General features: G+C 56.0%; 1 protein-coding gene and 1 long non-coding RNA gene across 2 annotated transcripts; both read left to right on the top strand.

Moving 5' to 3' along the window:
• The first annotated feature begins 4,669 nt into the window (after positions 1 to 4,669).
• On the top strand, positions 4,670 to 16,970 carry SLC48A1 (solute carrier family 48 member 1). The gene is made up of 3 exons (XM_065659643.1): positions 4,670 to 4,847; positions 13,153 to 13,320; positions 14,467 to 16,970. The coding sequence occupies exons 1-3, from the start codon at positions 4,709 to 4,711 to the stop codon at positions 14,601 to 14,603; spliced, it is 444 nt and encodes a 147-aa protein (XP_065515715.1). The 5' UTR covers positions 4,670 to 4,708; the 3' UTR covers positions 14,604 to 16,970.
• A 477-nt stretch (positions 16,971 to 17,447) lies between these two features.
• LOC136003740 (uncharacterized) lies at positions 17,448 to 26,255 on the top strand. The gene is made up of 2 exons (XR_010608175.1): positions 17,448 to 25,854; positions 25,944 to 26,255. It is a non-coding gene; the product is annotated as an uncharacterized LOC136003740 (long non-coding RNA).
• Positions 26,256 to 27,731: the final 1,476 nt, after the last annotated feature.

Below are 27,731 nucleotides of genomic sequence, written 5' to 3'. Positions count from 1 at the left end.
CAGTGAAGGATTCTTGTCCAGTGATTGCACATCCCCTGGGCAAAGAAGGGCATATAGACTGATCGCCTCTCATTGATACCTGCATGGATGGAGACAATCCCCATTTGTTGAAGGAGGGATGCTGATCCAGGTGGCATTGCCTTTCCACCTGGGAATCAATGTGCTTTTACACTGTGACACCAAACTGAGACTATGGAGCCAGGCTGAGAGAGCTGGGTTTGTTCAGCCTGGAGAAGAGAAAGCTCCTTAAGGAGAGCAGCTCCAGTGCCTAAAGGGGCTCCAGGAAGCCTGGAGAGGGGCTTTGGACAAGGGATGCAGGGATGGGATGAGGAGTTTGGGCTTCCAGCAGGAAGAGGGAAGAGTTAAATGGGATATGGGGAAGTTCTTCCCTATGAGGGTGTTGCGATGCTGGAATGGAGAAACACTGGCTGCCCCATCCCTGGCAGTGCTCAAGGCCAGGTTGGACACAGGGGCTTGGAGCAAGCTGCTCCAGTGGAAGGGGTCCCTGCCCGTGGCAGGGGTTGGAGCTGGAGGAGCTTTAAGGTCCTTCCCAACCCGAACCATGCCACGGCTCCATGTAAAAGCCGGTTGCTGCCCCAAACAGGCACTGCAGGGGTTTAAGGTGCAGTCGCTTCTTGGGTGCCGTTCTCCAGAGCTGCTGGTGCTGATCCTCACCTGGGATGAGGTGACTCATGCCCTGCAGTGCCCGTTGCTCTCAGCGCCGGCTGCCCGGGCACGTCTGCACTGCAGCAGGCACCGAGGGTGATGCCAACCCCTCTGGGTACCTTCCGCAATCTCAGCGCCGCTCTCACCCTGGTGCTGCCCAAGGGATGCGCGCACTGCTCGCTCCGGCACCTCGGTTGGTGGCAGCCTCAGCCCAGCTTATCCTGTGTTGATTATGGTCTCGTGTCCTTATCATGTAACCGAGCCAAGCACCCTGGAGCTGAGCTCCTCAGCAGACCCACACATGGGGGAGCCAGTGGCTGATCCCCCCCCCCCCCCACCCAGCTCCCAAGCCACATCTGATGGATGGTTTCTAATGCAGGGGAGCTGTTTCCTCCCAGTCAGCAAAGGAACACAACAGGGGATGTTTAGAATCCATGGGGAGCTTCTCCTCACCCAACACCCCCAAGTCCTTCTCCTCAGGGCTCCTCCATCCATTCTCCACCCCATGGATTTCCCCATCCACGTGCAGGACCTCGCGCTTGGCTTTGTTGAGCTCCATGAGGTTGGCAGTGGCACCTCTCCAGCTCATCCCTCTGGATCCCATCCTTTCCCTCCAGCTCCCATCACACAGATCTGCTCATCTGCACTCCCACCCCATTCCCAACACCTCCTGCAGGAATTCCGTGCTGCCTGCACGTACCCGGCAGCAACAAGCGGCGTCAGCACGCGCCAGTCAGCGATTCTGTGCCGGCACAGGTAGAGTAGAACCAGCTCTGGCTCCATTCCCTCCACCCAGGCTCTTCTCATCCCGACCTCCTGCCAATTGCCCAGCAGGAATTTGGAGGCGACTTCCATGGAGTCATCCCAGCTCTGCTGAGTCTGCCCGAACGCATGGGGCTGAGACCAGAAGGGTTTGTGGGGCAGGCTTGGAGGTAGAAACCTCCCTGACCTGGTTGGAACAAGCAAGTCTGTTCTTTGGTAGAGGAGCAAGGTCCAAAGGGAGAAGGAAGTCATCCAGAAGGATTTGGGGACATAGAATAAGGATTTGGGGAGCAGGTCCAACGTCGGAGATGGGCAATGGGTCCGTTCAATGGATGCAAGAGGGATCTGGAGGTGGGTACGAGCTATCCCCAGGCTGGGTGATGGAGACAACAGGGCATCAACATGGGGAAACACTGGGAAAGAGTAAATGTTGCTTTGGGAAGCGGAATTAAGTGGCCTCATGGATGTAATGTACAGAGGGGTCGGAGGTAGATGTGATTTAAAGTCACTTCCAACCCCAACCATTCGATGATCGTGGATCTTTGCAGCATCCATCCCAAGGGCCTTTGAGTGTTTTATTGCTGTCTCTGAGTCTCTGAGGGCTGTGCTCAGCCTTGGGATGAGTCAGGCTGAGACTCAGCGTTGCTGAACCCAGACAAGCTCCAAGATGATCCATGTTTTCCCAGTGACCGATGCACGTTCAGCATCTCAGGAGTGAGGTGCACATGGAATAACACGGCAAGATCCAAGGAATGCTGCTTCTCCTCCCGGGAATTCAGCCAAGAACATGATGAGGCTTCATGGGTCACATCCCATGAGGGGCCTTTGAGTTGGAGGAGCTGAATCCTCAGCCACATCGCTCAACCCCAATGAACATCGATACGTGTGGACGCGCCATGAGTGTCCTCACCATCGTGTCCAGCACAAAATGAGGATGCTCCGCATCATCCCCGTGTTCTCCGATGGTTCCCCACTCGTTCCCCTCCACTCAGCACTCATTGCACCACATCTGGATGCTGTGTCTGGGTTTGGGCCACCCATGTGAGAGAGACATCAAGGAACTTGGATGAGCTTGGAGCAACCTGCTCTCCTGGAAAGTGGGTTGGAACTGGATGAGCTTTAAGGTCCCTTCAATGCAAACCATTCCATGATTCCAGGAGTGAATTCCATGAAGAGCCACCAAGACGGTTGGAGCCTGGAGCATGGTTGGAAGCTGGAGCTTCTCCATAAGGAGAAACTGAGGAAATGGGGCTTGATCGACCTAAAGAAAAGTCTTGGTGTCCCCTAACAGCACCTTGGGCACCGACGAGGTTATTGGGAAGATGGAGCCAGGTCCTTCATGGAGGTTCGCTGGAATCAGAGGGATTCACATGGGATACAGGGAGCAGCTCCATCCCTGGTGGTTTCCAAGTGAGGGAAGGAAGGGGAGATGGTGTTTTAGGGATGTCTCAGGCTGAAGGGGAAGGAGGCTGCTGCCATCTAGAGCAGAGACTCCTCTGTGTGCGCTCACAGCAGTCAGGATGCGCTTCCCCAGGGCTGGAAAGATCGTCCAAAGAGCCTGGAAGTTAAGGAAAAACCATTACGAGCTGGACCGGAGCAAGCCCCGGCTTCCAGGCTCCGCGCAGAGCATCCGCACACATGAGCGCAGTGAATGGGTTCAAAAAAGCCCGTTCCTGCCTCCATCCCACAGCACATTCCAGCTCCCCGGGTTTGGCGCAGCCAAAACCTGGCCGAGAGCTTGGACACGAGAAAAAAAATAGGGAAAAAGAGGGGGAAAGGGAACGGGAATGCCGTTCGTAATGAGGCTGCCCCAAACCACGACCCTGCAGCCGAGCAGGGAGTTGTCCCGACGTCCCCACGTCCTTCGCATCCCACCATCTTTCCCTATGTCCCCCCATGTCCCACTGTCCCCTCTGTTCCCCCCGTCTCCCCATGTCCCCGCATACCCCCTCTGTGTCCCCGTGTCCCCAGGTCCCCCATATTCTCCATGTCTCCCCACGTCTCCAAGTCCCCCATTTCCCCCCCATGTCCCCAAGTCCTCCCCGTATCCCCATGTCCCCCCATGTCCAATTGTCCCCTATGTCCCCATATCCCATGTCCCCCATGTTCTCCATGTCCCCCCATGTCCCACTGTACCCCATGTCCCCCCCACATCCCCCCATGTCCTCCCTGTGCCCCCATGTCCCATTGTCCCCCATGTCCCCAAGTCCTCCTCATATCCCCATGCCCACCCATATCCAATTGTCCCCCGTATCCCTCTGTCCCCCCATTTCCCATTGTTCCCCGTATCCCCATATCCCCCCATGTCCCCCCATGTCTCCCCGTTTCCCATTGTCCCCTGTATTCCCATGTGCCCCCATGTCCCATTGTCCCCTATATCCCCATATACCCCCATATCCCCCCATTTCCCACTGTCCCCCGTATCCCCATGTCCCCCCATGTCCCATTGTCCCCTATATCCCCATATCCCCCCATGTCCCCCCATTTCCTATTGCCCACTATATCCCCATATCCCCCCATGTCCCCCCATGTCCCATTGTCCCCTATATCCCCATATCCCCCTATGTCCCCCATGTTCATTGCCCCCAATACCCCCATATCCCCCATGTCCCCCCATTTCCCACTGTCCTCTATATCCCCATATCCCCCATGTCCCCCCGTTTCCCATTGCCCCCTAAACCCCCATATCTCCCCATGTCCCCCCATTTCCCATTGTCCCCTATATCCCCCCATGTCTCCCCGTTTCCCATTGTCCCCTATATCCCCTATACCCCCATATCCCCCATGTCCCCCCGTTTCCCATTGTCCCCTATACCCCCATATCCCCCCATGTCCCCCCGTTTCCCATTGTCCCCTATATCCCCCCATGTCCCATTGTCCCCCATATCCCCATATCCCCCATGTCCCCTCGTTTCCCATTGTCCCCTATATCCCCTATACCCCCATATCCCCCCATGTCCCCCCGTTTCCCATTGTCCCCTATATCCCCATATCCCCCCATGTCCCCTTGTCCCCCATATCCCCCATGTCCCCCCGTTTCCCATTGTCCCCTATACCCCCAAGTCCCCCCATGTCCCATTGTCCCCTATATCCCCTATACCCCCATATCCCCCTATGTCCCCCAGTTTCCCATTGTCCCCTATACCCCCATATCCCCCCACGTCTCCCCCGCGTCCCCGTGTCCCCCCTCCTTCTCCGTATCCCCGCCCCTCCCCTGTGTCCTCCCGCCCGCTAGGGGGTGCTGTGCCACGGGGGCGGGGCCTGCGCAAGCAGCGCTCCGATGGCGGTGGGCCGTGCGCTCGGCCTCCGCTTGGCCTACTCGGCGGCCGGGGCCCTTACGGGGCTCTCGGTCTTCCTCAGCTGGAGCCTGGCGCCGGGCCTGCGGCAGCCCGCAACGGCGGCGGCCGGGGGGCTCTCGGGTACGAGCCGGGGGGTGCCCGAGGGAGGGGGGCGGCGGCGGCGGCCACGGGCTTGGGGGGGTGAAGGGACGGGGCAGGGGAGCGCCGGGCCCTGGGCAGGGAGAGGCCGGAGGAGCCCGGGGCGGGGGGGGGTGCACGGGGGCAGTGGGGAGGCCGGGCCGCCCCCTTGCCCCCTTGGTGTCTGTGGGGCACGGAGGGGGGAAGCTGGGTACGGCCCCAGGGCCAGGCTGGACCGGGGGCTTGGGGCGGGCTCCGGCAATGGAAGGGTCCGTGCCCATGGCGGGGCCTGGAGCTGGGTGGGCTTCAAAGCAGGCCCGGAGTGGGGAGGTGGCAGCAAGGGGTGAAGAGAGGCTGGGAGCACTGGGGCTGTGCGGCCTGGGGAGGGGGAGCTGCGCGGAGAGCTCGGAGCAGCTTCCAGTGGCTGAAGGGGGCTATAGGGATGCTGGGCAGGGACTCTTCATCAGGGACTGCAGTGACAGGACAAGGGGTAACGGGTTCAAACTGAAACAGGGGAAGTTTAGATTGGATCTAAGGAGGAAATTCTTTCCTGTGAGGGTGCTGAGGCACTGGAATGGGTTGCCCAGGGAGGTTGTGAGTGCTCCATCCCTGGCAGTGTTCAAGGCCAGGTTGGATGAAGCCTTGGGTGGGATGGTTTAGTGTGGGGTGTCCCTGCCCATGGCAGGGGGTTGGAACTGGGTGAGCTTCAGGTCCTTTCCAACCCAACCCATTCCATGAGTCTGTGGTTCTATAAGAAAGCTCTTCCTGCAGACAGCACTGAGAATCTGGATCTGAATCTGAAGTCAGGCGAGTTCCCTTTCCTGTGTTCAGGTGTGTTTCAGCAGGCCCAAGGAGGTGATCCTGCCCCTCTGCTCTGCTCTTGTGAGACCCCACTTGGAGCATTGGGTGCAGCTCTGGTGTCCTCAGCATAAAAAGGACATGGAACTGCTGGAACAAGCCCAGAGGAGGCCACGAGGATGATCAGGGACTGGAGCACCTCCTGTATGGAGCCAGGCTGAGGAAGTTGGGGCTGTTCAGCCTGGAGCAGAGAAGCTGCGTGGAGACCTCAGAGCAGCTTCCAGTGTCTGAAGGGGGCTATAGGGATGCTGGGGAGGGACTCTTCATCAGGGACTGTAGTGACAGGACAAGGGGTAACGGGTTCAAACTGGGGAAGTTTAGATTGGATCTAAGGAGGAAATTCTTTCCTGTGAGAATGCTGCTCAATGCATTGAGGCACTGCTGAGGCACTGGAATGGGTTGCCCAGGGAGGTTGTGAGTGCTCCATCCCTGGCAGTGTTCAAGGCCAGGTTGGATGAAACCTTGGGTGGGATGGTTTAGTGTGAGGTGTCCCTGCCCATGGCAGGGGTTGGAACTGGATGAGCTTGGGGTCCTTTCCAACCCGAACTATTCTATGATTCTATGTGGGGCTCGGGTCAGCGGTGTGTGGCTGTAGGGGATGCTTTTGTGGTCCATACAGGAGCCCCTGAGGGGCTTCTTGTGCCTATGAGGGGATAACTTGTATTGAGAAGCTCTGGGAGACATTAGGTCAGGGTGCTGGGGTCTGTGGAAACCACGGTTGTGGGATACATGAACTTGTGATGCTGATCCCTTTGGGAAAAGGGGAACGGGTTCATGGACTGGGTAACCTCGCTGCTGGCGGAGCTGGAATCATTCAAGGCTTCTCCTTGCTCCCAAGGAGGTTGCTTCTGCAGGAAGATTTGACGGGGAATACCTCAGTGTGGAGGAGGTTTGTGTGCTGGGATGGTGCACTGTTAGACTGGGATACTGCAGTGTTGTACTGGGATACTGCACTGTTAGACTGGGGTACTGCACTGTTGTACTGGGATACTGCACTGTTAGACTGGGGTACTGCACTGTTGTACTGGGATACTGCACTGTTAGACTGGGGCACTGCACTGTTGTACTGGGATACTGCACTGTTGTACTGGGATACTGCACTGTTAGTTTGGGATACTGCACTATTATACTGGGATACTTCCCTGTTACACTAGGATACTGCACCGTTATACTGGGATACTACACTGTTATACTGAGAAACTACACTGTTATACTGGGATACTTCCCTGTTGTACTGGGATACTTCACTGTTATACTGAGATACTCCCCTGTTATACTGGGATACTACACTGTTATACTGGGATACTACACTGGATACTTAAGGTTCAGGTAAAGAGGGTGTTCATTTGCTTTGCGTCCAGCATAACTCATTGAACCAACAGGTTCTTCCTGGTGCCCTGCTGACCAGGGCTTATTCTACAGGCAGAGAAGGGCAGGAAAGGCAGTTGCTGACCTGAAAGCTTCCACTGTGCAACCATTGCAAAGTTCATTACCAGGCACTGCTTTGTGCCTTGTAATCTGCTCCTAGACCTCTTGGCAACTCCCTTTGTCTTGTAGAGCATCACATAATGCACAGAGACCTTCTTCCACCCCAGTACATGTGATGTGGCTTAAGTGTGCCAAGAAACCAAACCCCTGTGCTGGGTGGATTCAATGCCTTTAGCACAAAGAGGGGGTTATTTTGGCTCCTGTGTGCCTTTTGCATGCAGAAGCTTCCAAAAGTGACCTGGGAGTCTTGCAGGTTGAGGGCAGGAGAGTGCTTGGGCTGGTGAATTAGGCACCTCTGTACCCTGTTAACACAACTCTGATGATGCCAGCCTCCTCTGTGAGTGTTCATCTCATTGGAAGGCTCTTTCTGCTTTACCCATCACCTCCTGGGTGCTGGGAGGGATTGCAGCTCTGGTTGCTGTGCCTTTAAGTTGCCAGGGATGTGTGTTTCAGGGTGTTTGTCCATCGTATTTCCCCTCTGTTAGGAGTCCTTCTGACTCCTGTTGCGTAAGGAGGCTATGTCTTTCTCTGTAATCCGTTCATCTCTTGCTTATCTTGTAGAGAACCCTTCCTGCCATGGCTTGCATTGAGACCTGCCCTCCTCTGCTGCTTGCACTGACTTTCCCTTGCTCTGACACATTTCCTGGCCTTTAAAGTAAGGACTTAGTTAAGTATTAAAGGGGAAACTGCCACAAAGGAGTCTGGAACTGGAGCCCTCAGTTATGAACCCAGAAGCCTGTGATTTAAGGTGCTGAGCAAGCTCCCTTTCCAGTCTTTTAGGCTGGCTCATCCTAAACCCTCCGCACAATGCCTAGGAAAAGCCACTTGCTAATCCTCAGACCATGCCTCTGGCCATGCATACTTGGGAATTTGGGGATCACCTGCAATCACATACACACCTTGGGTAAGCTCCCTTCTTTGGAGCAGAGCCACCCAGCCCAGTGCTTCTGATGACCTGAGGGGCTCCATGGACTAATCCCAAGTCTGGAAAGCCATTCCTGAGTGGACAGCAGCTGCTTTGGTGACTTCCCATTCCATTTGGAGCTGTTCATTACTCTTTATGTCTTTGACCTTCTCCCCTCACTGCCTCAAATGAGCTGGTTTTCCTAAGCCAGCAGCGCATCTCTAAGCAACTCCCGTGTTTGCATTCTGCCGGAGGCAGTTTCAAAGGGAAGAAAGCAATTGCATGTTTTCAGGATGTATCCAGCCCTTTCCTGAGTGCTTTTTAATGTCCTGGCGGAGCCATCTCCTCCTTTTCAATGGAATAGCAAGAGAGGGGTTGGTTTTCCGCTCCGCAGAGACTTTACTGGCCATTTCCAAGATATTTCTGGCAAGATACAGAGTTTGTGCTCAGTGAATGTGATGTGGAGCAGGCGTTAAAGCAGCTGCAGAGGAGATGAGACACAAAATGTGCTTTTCAGACCCTTGAAACTGTACAAATACCTGGTAAGTGAAGGCAAAAGCAGCTTCTTTATGCTGCAGGCAGAGATTCTCTGAAGGCTGATAACTACATATAGTAGATCTATTGATGCAGATGGATTTGTTCCCCATCCAGGCTGGAATACCATGGCCAAAAGCATTGCAGTTAGGGGTGAAAGCAGTTAAAAGTGGTTGGATTTGCATAGAGAGTACTACATGTTGTTTGCTGAAGGTTCGGCCCCTGTTGTGGTCCATGGTTAAGGAGGGAGGGAAAACTCGGGTGGGAATGCAGGAGAAGCTGCTCTTGGCTCGCACTTAATGGTGATTTCATGGGAGGAGAGGATGAGTCCTGCTGAAGTGCTGGAAAATGTGATGCTGGATCCATCTGGACTATGGATAGCAAGAGGCACAGAGCAGCTCAAGCCTGTCCCCTTGCGTCCTGCTTCTGAGGTGTCCCAACAGCAACCTCCTCCTCACACATGTGCATCCCAATCCGTGTCTCACCAAACCCAAACTGCCTGGAATAGCAACACACTCAAGTGCACGTGTCCAGGGGGGAATTCTGCCAAGTGAAAGCCCGTTTTCACTGGAATTCTCCGAAGATTCCTCTCCTTCCGAGAGCTGTTTTCCTAAAATACTCCAGTGTTGCTCCCCAGCTCTTTTGGCAGCAGAGCTGTTGAAGAAAAACCGGTTTTAAGCTCTTCCCAAGCAGTTGGGGCTCAGCTTGCTTGGCTTTAGCTCCCGGCTGGAAGCATTTTACCCTTTGTGAGCATCCACCAGGCAAAGAAACAGCGACTTGGGGTCGGCTGCTTTTGGAGTGGGTATTTCTGATGCTCCGGCTGGAGCAGCGGAGGGTGGGAAAGGCTCTTTAGATGGAAAAAGTCCCTATGGACTTCATCTTTTCCAAGCAGTTTTGCCTGTTCCTCCTCCTTTTTAACCTCCCGTTGTTTCCATCCTCCTCTGCCACCATCAACACCCATTTGGAGCCTCAGGAGGCTGCGATGAGCGCGTTCACTGCAGAGCAGCCCCAGCGTTTTTTTACGGGCTGCTTTTTGGCCTCTGTTCCTAGACACAATGTCCTGAGCTCGGAGCTCAGGGGAGCAGCTCTGCAATGCAGCTGGGGGGTGAGGAGCCAGGGGGGGTGCTGAGCCAACCCGTTGTGTTTGCCATGGGGTTGATGTTTGGAGAAGGGGGAGATTTGGCTTCGCTCTGCCCAGCTTTCAAAGGGGGCTTAGGGCAATATTTGGATAGGAGGGGTTTTTCCTTCCCAGGTTTCAGCTTTTGAACTTGCAGAGTTTGTTTCAAGTGGTTCCAAGTATGCTGTAAGCTTGCTTTTTGGGGGCTTTTCAATAGGAATTCATCTTGTCCAAGTACCTGTTCACTTGGAGTCAACAAACCCCCTGCTCTGTGGCTGTTGTTTCAGATGGCCTTGGGGCTGTTTCCTTTTCCTGGAGCTCTGTGTTCTTGGGATAAGCAGGCTTGGATTTAAAGGCAACTTTCCCGTTGCTCCCTGTCGGAAATCCCTTGATTGTGTCTTATTTGAGGCTCATTCCAGCCATGACGCGGGGGGGTCAGGTTGGGGATGTTATTTGAAGCAGGAATGTCGCTGGAGCGGAGGAGCAGGTTCAGGGTTTGCTGTTGGGTGTGAATGCAAAGGAGGAGGAGGTTTAGGGGGGGCATAGCCTGAGGTGGGAAAGGAAACCTGAAGCTCCTGCAGTTCATCATGCCCAGCTTTCAATGAGGCACAACTTACATTTCCTAGTCCGGTCAAACCTGCTTTAAACCCTGGGGTTTGGAGCTGCGGAGCTGAAACCTGCCCGTGGGTTTGTGTTAAACCTTTTGCTCTCGAGGTCTCCAAAGAGATTGGATGTGAATTGAAACTCCTGGGGTGGTTTTAGTGTCTCCCTGTGGGAAGGAAAGGCTTTGCTATAAAGCAGGACAATGAATGTGTTCTGGTGGTGAATAGAGGTGAGTTTTCCTTCCCTGAGTGTTTCAGTTGCATTACCTGGGAATCCAGTGCTCCATTCCACCCTTTTCCTTTAGAGTCTGATAGAAATAGTGGGGGTTTTCCTCCTCCTGAATGCTCTGTGTGAATAAGGAGTAGCTTAAAGAGGCTTTTTTAGCAAAGGTGTTTCATCTCTTGCAGTGTTTGTTAGTGATAACTTTATTTAGCACCTAGATTCCATCCAGATTCCAATAGCTTGGGCTGCCCCAGCTATTCCCATGCCTTTGCCAACATCTGGAGGATGCTTTTACTCCCTTTTGCGGCTCTTCCTTACTTCTGAGGAGCACTTGTTGGGGTTCAGGTGCCCACTTGAGTATCTCGCAAGCTGAGGATGAGCAGGTTAAGCAATGAAGAAAGCAAGTCCTGCTCTTGTGTCTCCTCCTTGTCCCTGAGGGCTGGAGGAGGCTGCTTTCCCCTCTGTCATGGGGTAAGTAAGGAAGAGGATGGGGCTGAGCTGCCTGTGAAAGGATGCCCTGAATTTCCTGTGTGAGCGAACCCTCCAGCCCCGTGCTCTTTCTGCTTTGTCATGGCTGAGGCAGAATGAACCCAAGCACAACACTTGGCCAAGTCATTTCCTTTCAAGTGCTGTGTCAGGCTTCAGGAGCAGGGTCAGGGCAGCAAGATCTATGACCCCCTCACGTGCTGCCTCTGCTCTCCCAATGGAGAGCTTTGGGAGCACCAGCAGCGGGTTCAGGGTGGAAACAGCAGCAGCTTGACTCAGCACTTTGCCTTCAATTGTGCCAAGTCATCTGGGAGGGGAAGCAGCTTCTTTTGCTGACTTAAACCCCACAAGTTCCCCATTTCTTTCCAAGATGGGGCTCGAACCTGCTCGAGCAGGAACTGGAAGGTAAGGTGCAGGCGAGGAAGTGGTGGTTCTAAGATGCTGAGGCAGCAGCTCCTCTGTTAACCCCTGTGGCAGGGGTTGTGCCCAAGGCACTTGTGCATCTGCAGAGCTCCGGAGTATGAGCCATCCGTGCTGGGATGTGGAGCAGTGCCTGCAGCTGAGGCTCAGGGGGATAATACTGAGTGCCTGGAGCCAGAAAACACACTGAGACACTGCTTAGATGAAGCAATGGACTCATTCTGCCTTGTTTGCTGGGTATCAGCACTGTACCCTTGGGCTTTTAGTTCACTCTTGAGTGCTTGTGCTTTTCTCTTGGGGTTTGGGGGAAGGTTTTCCATTCCTGAGCCACCCTTGAGGGTATTCCAGCTTGCTTTGCTCCATCCCAGGACACTGAAGAGGCAAACCCCATTGCCACGTTCTCCCATCAAGCCTCCAGTTGACTCTCTGTGTATTCAACTCAATCCGGAGCTGGAAAGGAGCTGGAAGCTGCTGGGGAGCTCAACCCCAAGTCCAGTGACTCTCCTCTATCAGCTCCTTTTCTCTGTGCTCTGATACATTCTATGGGAAGCATCGTGCACAGTGAGCCCATCCAGTAACAGAGGAGCTTGTGGCTGGCCTTGGTATTAAACTGGAGTGGGCAAAGCTGGTTTTGCTTCCTTTGCCTCTAACTATAGGTTGAGTTAAGGGCTTCAAGGAGGTTTAGTCACACTGCGACTTAGCTTGCTATAATTGGACTTGGTGCTGCTTGTACTTGGGATTGTGTAATGGGGCATGACAGGCAGGCTTGTGCTGGTGGGTTATGAAGGCTTTGACAGGCTTTAAGCATGTGAACAGACAGTTCTTGCGTTGAGAGGCTCCTGTAATTGTCTTTCTGAAGTGTGGGGAAGAGGGAGCAGGGTTTAGAACAAGGGAAGAGAAGGAGGCATCGTTTTCCTGAGGGAAATTGTTCTTCAAGAGGGATGTGGAGCTCTTGGAGCGAATCCAGAGGAGGCCACGGGGATGCTGCGAGGGCTGGAGCAGCTCTGCTCTGGGGCCAGGCTGAGAGAGCTGGGCTGGGGCAGCCTGGAGAAGAGAAGGCTCCTGAAGGGGAGACCTGAGAGCAGCTCCAGGGCCTAAAGGGGCTGCAGGGAACCTGGAGAGGGGCTTGGGACAAGGGCCTGTAGGGACAGGCCAAGGGGAATGGCTTGAACCTGCCCGAGGGGAGACTGAGCTGAGCTCTTAGGCAGAAGCTCTTCCCTGTGAGGGTGCTGAGGCGCTGGCACAGGGTGCCCAGAGAAGCTGTGGCTGCCCCATCCCTGGCAGTGCTCAAGGCCAGGTTGGACACAGGGGCTTGGAGCAAGCTGCTCCAGTGGAAGGGGTCCCTGCCCGTGGCAGGGGTTGGAGCTGGAGGAGCTTTAAGCTTCAACCATCCCATGATTCCATGATAAGGATTCAGGTGAATCCACTCAGTGAGTGAAGCCCTCCCTGTGCCAAGCTGTAATCAAGACCTGGATCTCAAACCTGTGCCAAAGAAGAGGGATGCTCGTGCAGGCAGGGATTTATCCTGCCACTTGCCCTCTCTTTGGGGGAGGGGGGCCTGGCCATGAATCCTTAGCGTTCCTTGCTATTCCCAGTGGGATCTGTGGGCTGTGTATTCCTGAGGCGCCCATGTGTGTGCTGCCCATACTGACTGCTCTTGCTGTCTGATCGATCAGGTGTTCTGGCGCTCTGGGCCCTGATCACGCATGTGATGTATGTGCAGGATTACTGGAGGACCTGGTTAAAAGGGCTGAGGTTCTTCCTCTTCATCGGGATCCTCTTCTCAGCTCTCTCCTTGGTGGGATTCTGCACCTTCCTTGTTCTGGCCATCACCAAGCACCAGTGTGAGTACTTTCTTTGAGCAGGTAACCGGGAGAGGGGATGCTGGATCCAGTGATGCTGGGATGGGGTTGGAAGGAGCAGAAGAGGCTGCAAAGCAGAGCTGGGGGTGCTGCTGCCATCCCTCTGAGAGGTGTTAAGAGGCTTTTAGGTGGGGGGGGGTGTGCTGGAAGAATGCTCCTGCATTTCCCTTACCTGCTGTGATATCTCAATGACACAAGACTAATTCTGGTGCCCAGCACGTGCCACTGCCTTAGGGCATCTTCTAACATATGGGAGCTGCCTTGATAGGCCTGGTCTAAAGGCTGCTGTGAGGCAGTCCTTGTTTTCCAGCTTTATTTCCTATAGGAACTGGAATTTACTTGGTCTTATTTCAAAGGGGGTGCTCTTCACACATAAAGCAGGGGGGTGAGGATGGTAAACTCCAAACAGGAAGCAGCAGGGGGAAAAATGCCTTCTGCGCTCAGTCAGCATCTAAAGCTGTGTGGCTATAAATCACTTCCCATTATCCGAGGAGGGTTCAAGTTAATTCCTCCCAGGATTTGCTTGGCCACAGAGCAAAGAGAGCAGGCTTGGGGGTTGTTGGTTTTAGAGCCTGCCTGGTTGTTGCTTGCTGCATTTGGGCTGCGAGCCACCAAGAGCCCTGGTGGTGGTGTACTGGTGGTGGGGGGCAAGCTGTGTCCGGTCATAACCCACCAAGAGCCCTTGGCTTAACCCGAATACACTCCCTGTGGAGACTGGAGTGCTTCAGCCTTGTGCAAGGGCATGAAAACACTCGTATGGGGTCCTTAGAAATACACATGGAAAGGGAAAGGTAAATATTTTCCATCACCTTCCTTGGAGACATGAGGAAAAACTGTTTGGGGGGAAATTCGTGGGGTTTTTTAGGGAAATTGAGGAGGGGTTTTTTAGGGAAGTGGAGGTATTTTAGGGAAAACCCTAATTTGAGGGGAAAACATCTGCATTAGGTTGGTTATGTATGGAATGCTTAGGACTGGGGCTTGGAATGAGTGGGATTTACTGAGGTTGGGGTGTCTTTGGCTCATAGACGCACAGCAAAAAGCTCGCAGGAGCTGGGGGGTGAGCTGGGTTCTTCCTGCCTGAGGGATGCATGGGATTTTAACCTGGATGTCTCTCCTTTCCCCTCCTAGCCCTGACTGATCCCAAGAGCTACTACCTGTCCTCTGTCTGGAGTTTCATGGCCTTGAAATGGGCCTTCCTGCTCAGTTTGTATGCTCACCGCTACCGGAATGAGTTTGCAGACATCAGTATCCTCAGTGACTTCTAACACTCAGACTTTCAAACCTTGTCTGGAGGTGCTGGATGCTTGAGGTGCCCCCCCAAAGGCAGGAGATGTATGAGAGGCAGAGGAGGAGCCCCCCCAGTGCTGCTTGGTTTGTCTGTCTGCAGGAGGGGTTTTTCCCGGTTGCTTTTACCCCACCATTGCAAGTGTGGCTGATGATGTCCATCCATCTGTAACCTCCCTGGTGTCCCTGGGTCTGGTGGGAGAAGGGAGAGACTCCACGTGCTCCAACACAGCAGGTCTCCATCCACTCTTTGCACTGCCCTGAAGCTCAGGGCATCCTGGGCCCTCCAGGAGCTGTAGGCTTCATACCTCATGGCTGCAGCACCCAACACCTTGTCCTCACGGGTGCATCACCAGCGTGCTTCAGGTGGGTGCCCCAGCACCCTGCTGTGTGGATTCCAGCTCCTTTTGCACTGCTCTGCCCTTCAAAGAGAACGGGAGAGATGAGGAGGTCCCTTTTGTACCTTCCAGCAGCATCTCCCAGCAGTTTCTTTTCACACCTTGTAGGCAAGGTCAGCTCGTTCCTGTGGTCTGGAGGAGCCCAAAGGGATGGGACAGCAGCAGAGAAGCACCAAGGCTCTGTCAGAGATGGGCAATGTTGTTTCTGGCTGCTCTCCAGGATCGTTTTTAAAGGGAATATAAGGGCATATTGAACACTCGGATGTGTAGCATTTAGAATCAGGTGTTTGGGTGCAAGATGTGCTGGGCAAAGGCTTCACCCCAAGCTCTCAGATACATGATTCTGCTTAAGAAAGAAAACCTCTGTTTCCTTTGCTTTGCTTTCCTTCGTTGCCCTGTAGCAGGATGGGAGAGGGGAGGATCGTGGTGCTCAGCAACAAGAAAGGTCTCCGGAGCCAGCTTCCAGCACGCCTCAGCATCGTGCAGCCGAGGATGGATTCCTCTTATGCAGTGAGTTAGGAGGTGGCAGGTTGGAAGCCCCAGCCCATGACCGCTGCATCCCTGCAGCTCAGCCTTGTGTGCCACTGCCCTGACAGCCTCAGCCCCAGTGGGGTTGGTGACCTCCTTATCCCTGTGGTTTGCTGCCCTGAAGCCTTCAAGCCTTTACATCCTCAGTGTGTGCTAAAGGCTGTGGGCTGCTCCTCTGGCCCATGCAGGCTGGGCTGATGTTGGGGTGATGGTGCTGGAACTGGGAATGGTGATTTTCAGGGATAATTCTATGGGGGGGGGGGGGGTGTGAGGAGGGAGGCAGGAGAAGCCCCTTCCCTTGCAGACCAATGGGAGATGAACAAGGTGGGTGCTGGAAGTGCCTCCATGGCAGGGGTTGGGTGATGGGACCTGCTCAGGGGGTTGTGACAAGGGAGGGGTGAGTGGAAAGCCCTGCGTGCTCTCAGCCCAGCTTCCATGTCCAGGGCAGTTGGGTTGTCCTGTGTCACCTTGTCCTCGTGGTGTGCTCCAGCTGAGGGGTGGTTGAATCCCTCTCCACACTCACAGGCTCCATCCTCACCTTCACTGGTCTCCATTTGCCTGGGGAAGAGGAGTGGTCCAAGCCCGCTCAGTTGAGCTGTTGAGGGGATGTTGGAGGTGTCAGCAGTGCATCTGGATCGTGTTCTCCTGTCTCTGGGGTAGGAAGATCCTCAAGTAGATGGATTGGGTCAATGGGTAAGCCAAGGCTAGAGCAGGGGCGCCAGGCAGAAGCTGGGATGTGAAGGGTTGACTTAGGAGGTCAACACTCAGGCTTCTCAATACTAAAGCCTCCCTCTCTGCTGCAGCCTGGATGCAGAGGGATGGGCGCAGGGATGGATTTGCTCATCCCCCTCCTCTGCCCAAAGCTGTGGAGCTGGCAAGTAGGTTTAGCATTGGTTGTGTCAATGAATCAGCTCTTGTTGCCCCAGCATCACTGTGGCTGGGCTGAGAACTGGGCCCTGGTGTCCTTGGGATGCAGGATTCCCAATGCTGGTGAGGCTGATGGAGCTCTGCCGCTGCCTTACAGCCAAGCATCCCGAAACCTCACATCTGGCATCATGTAGCACCTCAGCAGCTCCTTTTTTGGGGGGAACTTCCCCCAAATCCCCTTCTCCCAAAGTTTTTAAAGTGTGTTTCTGTGGCTGTACCTTTGCCTACAAACCACTCCTGGAATTCTCCCCTTTCTCCAACGATTTAGCTCTGGAATTCCAGCTCAGCTTTTGCAGCGCTGGGGTCTGTAAATATATAATCTATTTTTACATGGGTTCTGCTTCCTTTGCACGCTTGCTGCTGTGGTGGGATGCTCTTTGTCACGGGGCGGGGGGGTCATGAGTGTCTATCCCAGTGTCTCCTTGTACTAAACCGCACTAGAACTTGTATGTGGCACCCCAGTAAGAGCAGGAATACAGTCTCTTTCTCACCAAACCTGGGTCTGGAGTGGTTTTTCCCTGTCAGGATGTGATATTCCATCTCTGTTCTCCCTTGGGTGGAACACTTCATCCTGGCTGCATCCATTGGGTTGTGGAGGTATTGTCCATCCCTGGCAGTGTTCAAGGCCAGCTTGGATGGGGCTGCTCTAGTGGAAGGTGTCCCTGCCCATGGCAGGGGGTTGGACCTGGATGAGCTTTAAACTCCCTCCCAACGCAAACCATTCCATGTGTTTGGATTAAGCCATCAGTTTCCCAAAGGATGGGGGAAAAGAGATGCTGTAGCCTATGAGCACCCTCCCTGTGGGATTTTGGGGGCCATTGGGTGCAGTGGGAGCTTGATGCCCACCTAAGAAAGGGCAGGGTCATTCCTCTGCAAGGTGATGGGACAAGGGTGGGTGGTACCTAAGGGTGGTACCTAAGCAGCCTTAAACCTGTGGAGCTGATGCGCTGGCTCTTGCCATCTCCAGGTGGGAGTAAGCGTTGCCCAGCTTCCTGCTGCACCGTGAGCATCTCCTTGGTGGAGAAATCCACCATGGAACAGTGGGTTTGGAGGAGGCCCTGCATGGAGATGCCCCATCGCGCATGGAGATGCCCCATCCCGCATTGAGACCTGCATCCTGCAGCCCCGGTGCTTGAGCAATCTCTCCTGGCTTCACATAGGAGGAGTCAATCCCTGCCTCCACTGGGCACAGACGAGGGCGATACAGGAAACCAGCACCTCCTCTTCCTCATAGGACTTTGGGAAGGAGAAGGCAGCTTTTGGAAGCTGAGCAGGGAGGCGGAAGGCAAAGCCATGCCTTAAGCTATTGATTGAAGGTAACTGGGAGCGTGGCAGGGAGCTCTGCTCCGACCCGGAGGTGCTGTGAGCTCCACTGGGGGCTGCTGCTGGTTCAGAGCCCTCATCCCAACCCTCAGTGCGCTGGGTGAGCCCTTGGGCTGCTCTCCCCATCCCAGTCCTGGTGCCACAGATGCTGGGACCAGGACCCTGTGCTCTGCCCCGTGCTGAGGCCCCGCATCATCCCCATCATCTGCTTCCTGTAGCGCAGTAATGGGAACATTTGGAATGCATTTGGGAAGTGTTGGGATGGCGTCTCCCTTTGATGCTGCTCCTGCAGGAGGGATGCTTCCAAGGCCCCGTGCTGTGCTGGGGAGCGTGAGCCAGCTCCGAACCCAGCTACAACTGACGTGAGTTTGCTGGTCTCAGCGACTCGAGTGGCCACTGACAATGAAGGGGCTCGGAGCAGCTTCACTGTGAGAGGTCTCCCCCATGGGAGGGATAAGGGGGCAATAAGGGCCCCCCCACCCCAAAGCAGCACCTTTTGGCAGCAGGATGAGAGGGATGGATGGGGGAGATGGGGCTCAGTCCCCCCAAACCCGGCTCGGAGCACCCATGGGTGCAGGGCGTCAAGTAGCCAGCAGAGGGCAGCAGTGGCTCAGCCATGGCTGGGGTTGGGGTGGGGGGGCAGAAGGGCTTCTCCAAGGAGCATCATCTTCATCCCCACATCCTCATCACTGGGATGTGGGTCCAGAGGAGGCCACGGAGATGCTGCGAGGGCTGGAGCCCCTCTCCACGTTAAGATGATGGACTCGGGTCCATCCCTCTCTGCCTGCTGCTCCCCAAAGCCGTGTTCATCCCAGCCCCATTCCCAGCACAGACCAGGCCTCCCCATCCCCATCCAGCAGCACCTTCTTCATGCAGATGCCCACTTTTCACCATGATGGAGGAGCAGCCACGTTCCTGTCGCTGGCACTTGCCAGCATAAGGAAGCCCTCAGGAATCGGGCAGCATCTGCTGGGTTAGGCACCTGTGGGGCTTGCAGAAGGCGTTTGGAGCCGGAATGGAGCAAAGCACAGCTCTGTCTGCATCACACCACAAGTCATGGACAGGGCTTTAGGTGACAGGGTCTAACATGAGGTGTCCCTGCCCATGGCAGGGCGTTGGAACTGGATGAACTTAGGGTCCTTTCCAACCCAAACCATTCCAAGCGCAGGTCTCCAACAGCTTTGCTGCGCTCTTGGCTCCAGTCTGTTCCTGGTGGCCCTGATCCCACCTTCCTGCCTGAGGAACGCTTGGATTCAAAGCCCCATTAAGCCGAGCACCAGGGTTTTTTTTTTGCATTGGAGCAAATGTGCTCTCAAGATGTGGGCAGGGCGGAAGCGGCCGTTCAAAGGCTTCAGTGCTACAGCCCTGCCGTGAGCTGGGGCTGCTCAATGCGGACCCTTGGTGCTGGGGGGGGACACCATTGGGTCCATGGGTCTCTAAGTGGGATCCGGGGTGTCCAATAGCTCTAAGCCATGGGGCAAAGAGACCTCCAGGCATCCTTGGTGTGACTGTGGCACTGGGAGCACAGCGCTCGGAGGGGCCAGGCAGGAAGCTCAAAGGTCTGCCCTGTCCCTGTTCCCTTGGGAATGTCCCCCCCATCCCAATGGGTCTCATCCAACTGGGAGCAGGAAAGAGCCGCGTGCTCCAATGGATGCAGCCCAACATCCAGCCCCATTCCGCAGTGTCTGGATGGGGTGGAGAGGACAGGAAAACCTCCCTATGAGGAGCATATCCCTGCTCAAGACCTCTTTGCTGGAGCCCAAAGGTGTCCCCTTGCTCCCCGGTGCTGTATCTCAAGCTGGATGGGTGCTGGCCTCATGGACGTGAAGGTCATCACCTTCAGCACTAAGTGCTGCCACGGTGATGCTCATCCCAAGGGAATTCCTGGTCCTGCCTTGTGCTTCTCCCAGGCCAGCAGGAGAGATGGGTTGTGATAAAGAAGGGGCATTAAAGCCCTCAGTGGAGCTGTTGGAATGTTGGGATACGGAGCCGGAGCTGGGATGCAGCCGTGGTGCGAGGAGGGGGTTGAGCATCAAACGCGCAAACTGGGAATGGTTATTTTTAGGACCATGTTTCAGCTTGGAGAACAACCAAGCGAGTGAAACGCTTCAATCTGGTTCCAATATGGAACAAGGAGCCTGAAAATTGGAAGCGGAGGAGCCGGGAAGAGCCTTTGAGACAATAGTTATGGAGGCGGATGATGGGGAGCCGAAAGGAGCCAAAGCAAAGGGGTGAGCGATGGTCCTGGTGCCTCCGAGGATGTCCTTTGGAGCTGGTTGGAGGCCTCTGGTCCTGCCCTGAGAGCAGCTTCTCATGGAAGGGTCATGTATCCATCCCTAAGGCAGGGATGGAAGAGCAGAGACAAGAAGAAAGGGCTGAAGAAGGCAAGAGGGGACCATTGCAGGGTAGAACACGGCTGCAGCCCAAAGGCAGGCACTGGAACTGGTGTCCTTCCACCCCCTGCAAGCACTTGGGGGGTGAGATCCTCCCCCAGATCCCATTCACTCCAAGCTGGATGTGGCTGGGAAGCGCTGTGCCAGGACCTGGTCTCTTGGGCCATGGTTTCTTGGCGCAGTTCAGTGGATTTAAAGCCCTTTGGAGGAGGAATCACTCTGGGAAGCGTTGGATGAAAAGTCCTGAAGTGAGAGCTCCAAAGCCCTTCAGAAACAGGAGTTCCCTCCCCGTTTCCCCAGCGCTGGAATGTGGAGCTGCTTTGGGATGCGCACAGTTTGGGATGGGCACCCCAAGGCCCACGGTGCTCAGGCACCCTCCTCCTCCTCCTCCTTGTTTTCGCACCCTGGGGAAGATGGGATCAGTGGCTGGGAAGCGGCTTCACCCGGGATGCAGGCGGGGAAAACCGGGATGTCCACAAGGAGGAGGAGGCTCACCCCATCCATGGGGGCACAGGGCTGCATCTGCACCTCCCCATGTTGCTCATGAGCCCATTTGGTACCCACCGGCTCAGCTCAGGGACCCCATCCCAACGCATGGGCGCACCCCGGGGTGTTGGTGGCTCCCAGGCCCCTCGGCTCTGTGGCCCCATAGCCCTGGGTGAGCAGCTTCATCCCTTCCCTTGCGCTCTGCAGCGCATCCGCTCCGTAAGAACCCCCTTGAAGTGGTGGGCAGATCCTGCAGCTCCTGCCCTTGCCTTTCCCTCCTTTCAATCTCACTTTGGATGCATTAAGCCCAATAAAGCCCAGCAATTGGAGAGAAACCCAATCCTGCCCCCACCTCCCCCCTTTTCCAGGAGATCAAACGGGATTTCATCCAAAGAGAATTTCCTTTGGCCAAATGAGTTAAATCTGTCGCTCGCATCCGCCCGGCCCTGGGCTCCGCTTGGAGCTGAACCCCCCCCCTGCTTTCTCCTCACCCCCATCCCACCCATGGCTTTGTCACCCCCCTGAGCTGTGCCAGGACCCGTTCCCTTTGGAGACAGAGAGGATGCGAGCACCAGCATCAGGTGCTGGAGCATCCGGGCTGCTCCCCCTGCATCCTCCCACGTGCGGGGAGGATGCTCAAGGATGCTCGGGGAGGCTTGGGCCATCTGCTCTCGTGGCAGCCCCATGGATAGGGAGCTAAGTCCCTCTGGAAATGAAAGCTCCTGCCATGGAGCTCAGGAAATGGGCCTCAACCCCAGCTCCAAAGCACCAGGAACTCATTCCAGGCACCGAGGGGAGAGTTTCCTTTCATCTCCAGCCAGGAGCTGAACCGGCCCTTTCGTCTCTCCCCAGACAGGGCTTTGAAGGCTTCCAGGGTCCTCCCACATGTGCTGCTGGGGCTGGGAATGGTGTCAGCGCCGGGAGGGAGCCGAGGGTGGAAAACAGCAATGGGAGAGACGCGTTCTTCCCTTCGGGAGATGCCCCAACGGGGCGAGCGGAGGGGCTCCTGCAAACCCTCTCTGCACCGGATGGTCGTGAGGAGCAGGGGACATCCAAGGCACATCCATCCCATGGGGGTCCTGGTGGCTTGGAGCTGCAAAGTGTTTTCCATAGGCAGCTTAAAGGGGTTTGGAGCTCTTTGGGATGGAGGCAGAGCTGCTGGTCCCTCTTTACCAGGCTTCTGGAGGGGCTTGGTGGGTCTGCATCCTGCCCCAGGATGTGCTATGGGGAGAGCAAAGGCTGCAGAGATGGAGTTTGGTTGTCACTGGCCTCAAAGTGAGACGTGGGGAAGGGTCCAAGCTCTCGACCGCGCTCCCCTCACTCAATCCCCCTTCTCCAAAGCCCTTCCTCCTCTTTCTGTCCCCCTTTGTTGATAACAGCCCAGGGGGATGGTGCTGGAGGGTGATGCTGATGGGTCTGGGGGTGACCAAAGGCCCCATCCTGTCCTCTCCCATCCCACCCAAGTGTTGGTTGCTCCTAACTCTGCTCTGCTGAGCACGGACCTGGTGTGAATGGGATTTACTCCAAGGTGCAAGTTGTTGGAGTGGTCCCCTCAAGCGAGCGTGGATGCTCACACAGATGGAGACCAATCACATTGGCTTAGCCAAGACCCCTTCTTCCTGCATCCCTTGGCCCATGGCTCGAAGGGAGGAGATGCAGGGAACTGAGTCGCACACAAAGAGCTCAGTTTGCTCTGGGCCGTGCATCACCGGCATCATCATCGCCTGCTCTGTGCTTCCGTGGCCCTATCCACAGCCCGAGGAAGACTGCTATGAAACGTGTGTGCTCCAGCACATCCCTTTGTGCTTCCTGGGATGGGGCCAGCCTGGCTCCAAGTGCCCCCAGGATAAACCCCCACATTTCCCCCCACCCCTGTTTTCACTCCCATCCCATTTCCTACAGCTGAATCTCTGCTGGGTTTGCTGTGAGGGACAAGGGACCGGGACCCTTTGGTACCTCCTCCCATCATGGGAAGATGCTCTCAGGCATGGTCCTCCCTTGGCAAACCCAACCTCTGCCCTTCCAACACCTCCTTGCAGAGATGCGAAAGCAAGAGACCAGGTTGAGAGCACCAGGGGAGAAAAGAGCCGACTTTCGGCTTCCTTGGGATTCCAGGATCATGGAAGGGAAAGGGAAGGGACAGCGCGGCAGTGGGATGGCAAAGGGCATGGTGGATAGAGGGGAAAGGGTGGATGAGGCAGCTGTGGATGTGGGGAAATGGAGCTAGAGCTGCAAGAGCTTGGATGCTCTTGTGGATGCGGATCCACAAGTCGGATGCTGGAAGAGCTGAGCCTGAACCAGAGGGACGGGCACAGGGTGACGCACAGATGAGGCATTACAAGGGTCAGGAAAAGGCAGGGATGGGTTTGTATGGAGCAGATTGCAAAATCAGTGACTGGATTTCCTCTGGTGAGCTCCAGAAGCGGCTTCCGTGGGGTCCATGGGTGCAGGGGGATGCTCTGATGCCTTCGCAGGGGGACAGGGCAGCATTTGCACCTTCAGAGGGGATTGAGCCATGGAAACCCCTTGGAGCAGAACTTTGCTTGCCCTTCCCCACAGCGCGGACCGGGGCTGCAGCATCTCCCTGCTGGAAGTGACTCAGCCGCAGATGGGGAGACGCTTCCTGCTCATCCAGCCACAGCCATCGGGATCCTTGCTCCAGCTGACAGTGAGTCACTGACCCCGGCGCCTTGGGTTGCTGCTGCAGGGCCTGGAGCACAAGAGAAGGCTCAGGAGGGACCTGATGGCTCCCTACAACTGCCTGAGAGGATGGAGCCAGAAGGGGATGGGCTCTGCTCCCAAGGGATGGGACAAGAGGAACCGGCCTCAAGCTGCCCCAGGGCAGGTTTAGATGGAGCTGAGGAACAATTCCTGCCCCAGAGGGTGCTCAGGCGTTGGAACAGGCTGCCCAGGGCAGGGCTGCAGGCACCGGCCCTGCGAGTGCTCACACACCGTGGAGACGAGGCCCCAGTGCCATGGGGCAGGGGTGGCCTTGGCAGTGCTGGGAATGGCTGGACTTAAAGGGCTTTTCCAGCCTGGGTTCTGTCAACACCTGGGTGCCCTCCCAGGGTGGCTCCGTGCCCTACACGAGCCTTGCAAAGTGCTGGGTCCTTTGGAGGACAAAGCCGGAGTAAACGGGAACGGAACCGCTCGTGCTGCTCTCTATCACCAGCAGCGAAGCAGACCCAGGGGGACGGGGGGGGACTGATACTGATGCACAGCCAAGGGCAGAGCAAGGTCACAGCCAGCGCCTGGTCCCTCGGCCGCGGCGCCGGTGCCTGGAGCTGGGCTCATCCCGGCTGCTGCTCCCTAGGGATGAGCCCATCCCGAGCCCCGGCTCCCGCTGCGCCAGGGCTGGAGGCTGGGAGTTAGGCGGGTTGTGGGGAGGCTCTTGGCAGCGGGACCCACAAGATGGATTTTGCTCCTTTGATGGCCAGATGGAAACAGATGGGGAAGGAAAGGGACCGGGGAGGCGGGGGGGGAGAAACCCCGATGCAACTTTCACATGGAGGAATTAACTGGAACGGGATGGCCGGCAGCGCGGGGGGGCGGTTGGCATCTGCAGGCGGCACGTGGGGTGTCCCTTCCTCCCTCCCTCCCTCCGCCCATCCCTGCGTCCCTCAGTCCCTCCATCTCTGTCACTCCGCCTTTGTCCTTCAGCCCTTCATTCCTCCCTCCTTCCGTCCTTTTTTCCCTTCCTCCCTCCCTGCCTCCATCTCCCCTTCATCACTCCTTCCATCCCTTCATCACTCCTTCCATCCCTTCATCACTCCTTTCATCCTTCCCTCCACCGCTCCATCCCTGCCTCCCTCCTTTCCTCCCTCCCTGCCTCCATCCCTCTATCTCTCCATCCTTCCTTCCCTCTTTCCCTCCCTCGCACCCTCTCTCCATCCCTCCCTCTTTCCCTCCTTCCCCCATCTCTCCATCCCTCCATCCCTTCACCCTTCCCTCCCTCCATCTCCCCATCCCTCTATCTCTTCATCCCTCCCTCCCACCTTCCATCCCTCCCTCCCTGCCTTCCTCCATCCCTTCATCCCTCCCTCCCTCCCTTCCTTCACCCTTCCCTCCATCCCTCCCTCCCTCCCTCCATCCCTCCCTCCCTCCCTCCATCCCTGCCTCCCTCCCTCCATCCCTGCCTCCCTCCCTCCATCCCACCGCCCCATCCCACTCCTCCTCTCCACAGCAAGCCACAAATCACCCCAGAAAAGCCCCGCACCTCCCACCCTCACCGGTAACACCGGTGCCAGCCCCTTCAGCCCCCCGGGGGGGGGGGTGCACGCGTGTGTGCACGGAGGCGGGGGGGGGGGGAAACATCTTTTAGCCCTTAAAGAGCTCAGCGAGTTCCAGGCCCATGAGGTCACTTTGACAAGGAAATGACTCCCGAGCCCATCCATCACCGCTGCGGGCGCAGGGATCAAAGGCCCCCGCAGCGCTCCAGCTCCCTTTGCCAGCCTAAGCCCTGCGCGGTCCCCCCCCCCCCCCGCTCCCGACTCCATCCCCGAGCCCGCATTCCCTGCGGTTGCCGTGGCAACCACACGCTGCAGCGGATGCTCCGCATTCCTCTTCGCACCACACATGTTTCCACTCCGGGGCTGCAGTAACTGGAAAAACCTGGGAAGGCGAAGCTGCTTCCCCAAGCCTCCAGCCGCTATTCCCGGCTCCTTTCATGTGCCTTCTCCTCCTTTGCTGTTGTCAACGGCCTCGTTGGGTCCTTGCGAACAAAGGAGGGGAGGTTGCGACAGAAAAAAAAGCCCGAATTCAACCCCCTCTGCATCGGATTTGGTGCCCAGGGTTGCTCCGGTTCGTGCCCATCGCGGTGATGGGGTGGACAGCACCGGGCTCGCACATGGAGCGTGTTATCCCAGCTCTGCAGCTCTGTTGTAGCAGGGTTCGACCCCTTCCCAAGCCCCGAGGACGGAGCCTCCTCTCCCCTTCCCAAACCTGTGGCGGAGGAGCATCAGCTGCATTCCAAGCTCTTCTCCCACGGGCATCAACCCAAAGACCCCATCTGACCCCTAAGACCTAAAGAGCATCTTCAGGCTCAGGCTGACCAGGATGTGCTTCCAGCCCACCAAAGGATGTGGTTTTAAGAGGATGCCTCGGCCCCTTTCCTTTAGAAACCTCCCACCTCAACCCCATGGAACAGCTTCCATCTGAGGAGCCTCTGGGATGCTATGGTGAGCCTCAGCCCTGCTTGCTGTGTCCCCATGTTTGGTGCTGTCCTCGCCTTCTTTCCACCATTCCCTTCTTCCCATTGGCCCCATAGGAGCCCTGCAAACCATCTTCAGGCTCAGATCAGACCCGAGCGATGGGGACATATCCCAAAAACCCCAAAATCACCGCTCAGGACAGACGGATGCGAGGCTGGAGGAAGATGGGGACAGAGGCGGGCAGAAGGGCTGGGACACGGTGGCAATTCAGATCTTCCATCTGGTTGCTCCTCAGGGAATCAAGGTTGCTTTTTTGCTCTTAATGTGCGTGTTTGAGGTCTGAATCCTTCACTCTGTAAAGATGACGGCAATAAACCCCCAACCAGCTGCAGAAGCCACGTTACTGAAGCCGGTTTGGGAACTCGTGACCTTTCCATGAAATCTCCATATTTTATATTCCACACCCCCCCCCAAAAAAAAAAAAAACACCCCCAAATCCACTGAAAGAAATGGGAACATTTAAAGGAAAAAATAAACCAGCCAAAATTGGGCTGAAAAAAAAGCTTTTTGGGGCGTTCAGCTGATCCTGCACATCAAGGCTCATTGTGTTTCTCCCTTTGCTCAAGGGTATCAGCACCAAGCCCCAGCTTCACTTCCTTGGGCCAAAGCCGTTCTCCAGTGCAATTCAATTGAGCTATTTCTAGAGGGAAAAAAAAAGGGGGGGGGGGAATAAAGGAAAATGAGGCAAAAAGGGGAGAAAAATAAAGGAAAACAAGAAAAAAGATTAATAAGAAGAGAAAGCCCAAGCGCGAGCCCTGGGCCTCAGCTGGTGTTAACTGGCAGCTCCCCAGCCCTTGGCAGCGCGGAGCGGGATCAGAGGGCCCTGGATCCAGCCAAAATCTTGCTCTTCCCTGGGGGATTTTTCCCTCTGCCTTTGTTTCCTCCGCTTTCCCAGCCCCTGGGATCCATTGTCTGCCCGCAGCAGCAACATCTGATGCTCGGCGCTGCCTTGACAGCGCTCGCATGTGAGGGATGGGTTGAGCCGATGCTCTGAAGTCACCCGGCTCCATCCCAATAGCTCCCGGTATCGACCTCTTCCTGGGCATCTTCTCTCAAACCATGGGCTCGGGGACTGGTTTGGGTTGGAAGGGGCTTAAAGCTCCAAGCCTGTGCCTCGGGCAGGGACACCTTCCTCTGGAGCAGCTCGCTCCAAGCCCCTTCCAACCCGGCCATGAACACTGCCAGCATCACTGGGAAAGGGGTGAAGTGATTTATCTGAGGTTGTCCTTTCGCTTGGTCCCCTCCCCGGCAGGAAGGATGCTCAAGAGAAGCCCACGGAGGGACGTGAAGACGTATTTCTGGAAACAGGGAAAAGCACCTTCGGGATACGCGCATCCCAGTGGAGCAGCAGCACCCGGATGGGTGCAATTAGGGAGGCGAAGGGTTGGAAAGGGGTTTGCTGTGAGCGCTGCTGGACAACGGGATGTGTGGCAAGGTTAATGTGCATGGCAGGTCTATGGAGCATGTTTATAAGGAGTACCTTGTAGCTGAGCTTGAACCAGGGCTTTTCCCACTGGAAAAAACAACAGTTGGCCAAGCCCCTTGCTCTTATTCAGCACCAATGCAAAGGGGAGAAGACATCCTCCTCCTCCTCCTCCTCCTCCTTTCAGGCTATTGGAGAGGCTCTCGAGCACAGAGTGACTGCAGTACAACAGCATCGGTTATTCAGGATGGAGATAACGCAAGAGGAGGATGCTAATTCACCACAGGCAGCAAGACAACAGGGAAAGGTCGTTGCCTTTCCAAGGGCTCTCTCCTGCAGCCTCTGGTCACGCTCAGCCTCAACTGCTGCATCCACGTCATCCCCACCCGGGGGTGGGCACAGGATCCCACTGCGGCTCGGT

The sequence above is a fragment of the Lathamus discolor genome, chromosome 23 (assembly GCF_037157495.1).
Source record: "Lathamus discolor isolate bLatDis1 chromosome 23, bLatDis1.hap1, whole genome shotgun sequence".
Lineage (NCBI taxonomy): Eukaryota > Metazoa > Chordata > Aves > Psittaciformes > Psittacidae > Lathamus > Lathamus discolor.
This window is presented reverse-complemented; position numbering and strand designations above follow the sequence as displayed.

Coding starts and splice junctions, on each gene's coding strand:
- SLC48A1 (XM_065659643.1), top strand. CDS start 4,709: ATGGCGGTGGGCCGTGCGCTCGGCCTCCGCTTGGCCTACTCGGCGGCC. Junction 4,848..13,152: donor GGCGGCCGGGGGGCTCTCGG/GTACGAGCCGGG, acceptor CTGATCGATCAG/GTGTTCTGGCGCTCTGGGCC. Junction 13,321..14,466: donor GGCCATCACCAAGCACCAGT/GTGAGTACTTTC, acceptor TTCCCCTCCTAG/CCCTGACTGATCCCAAGAGC.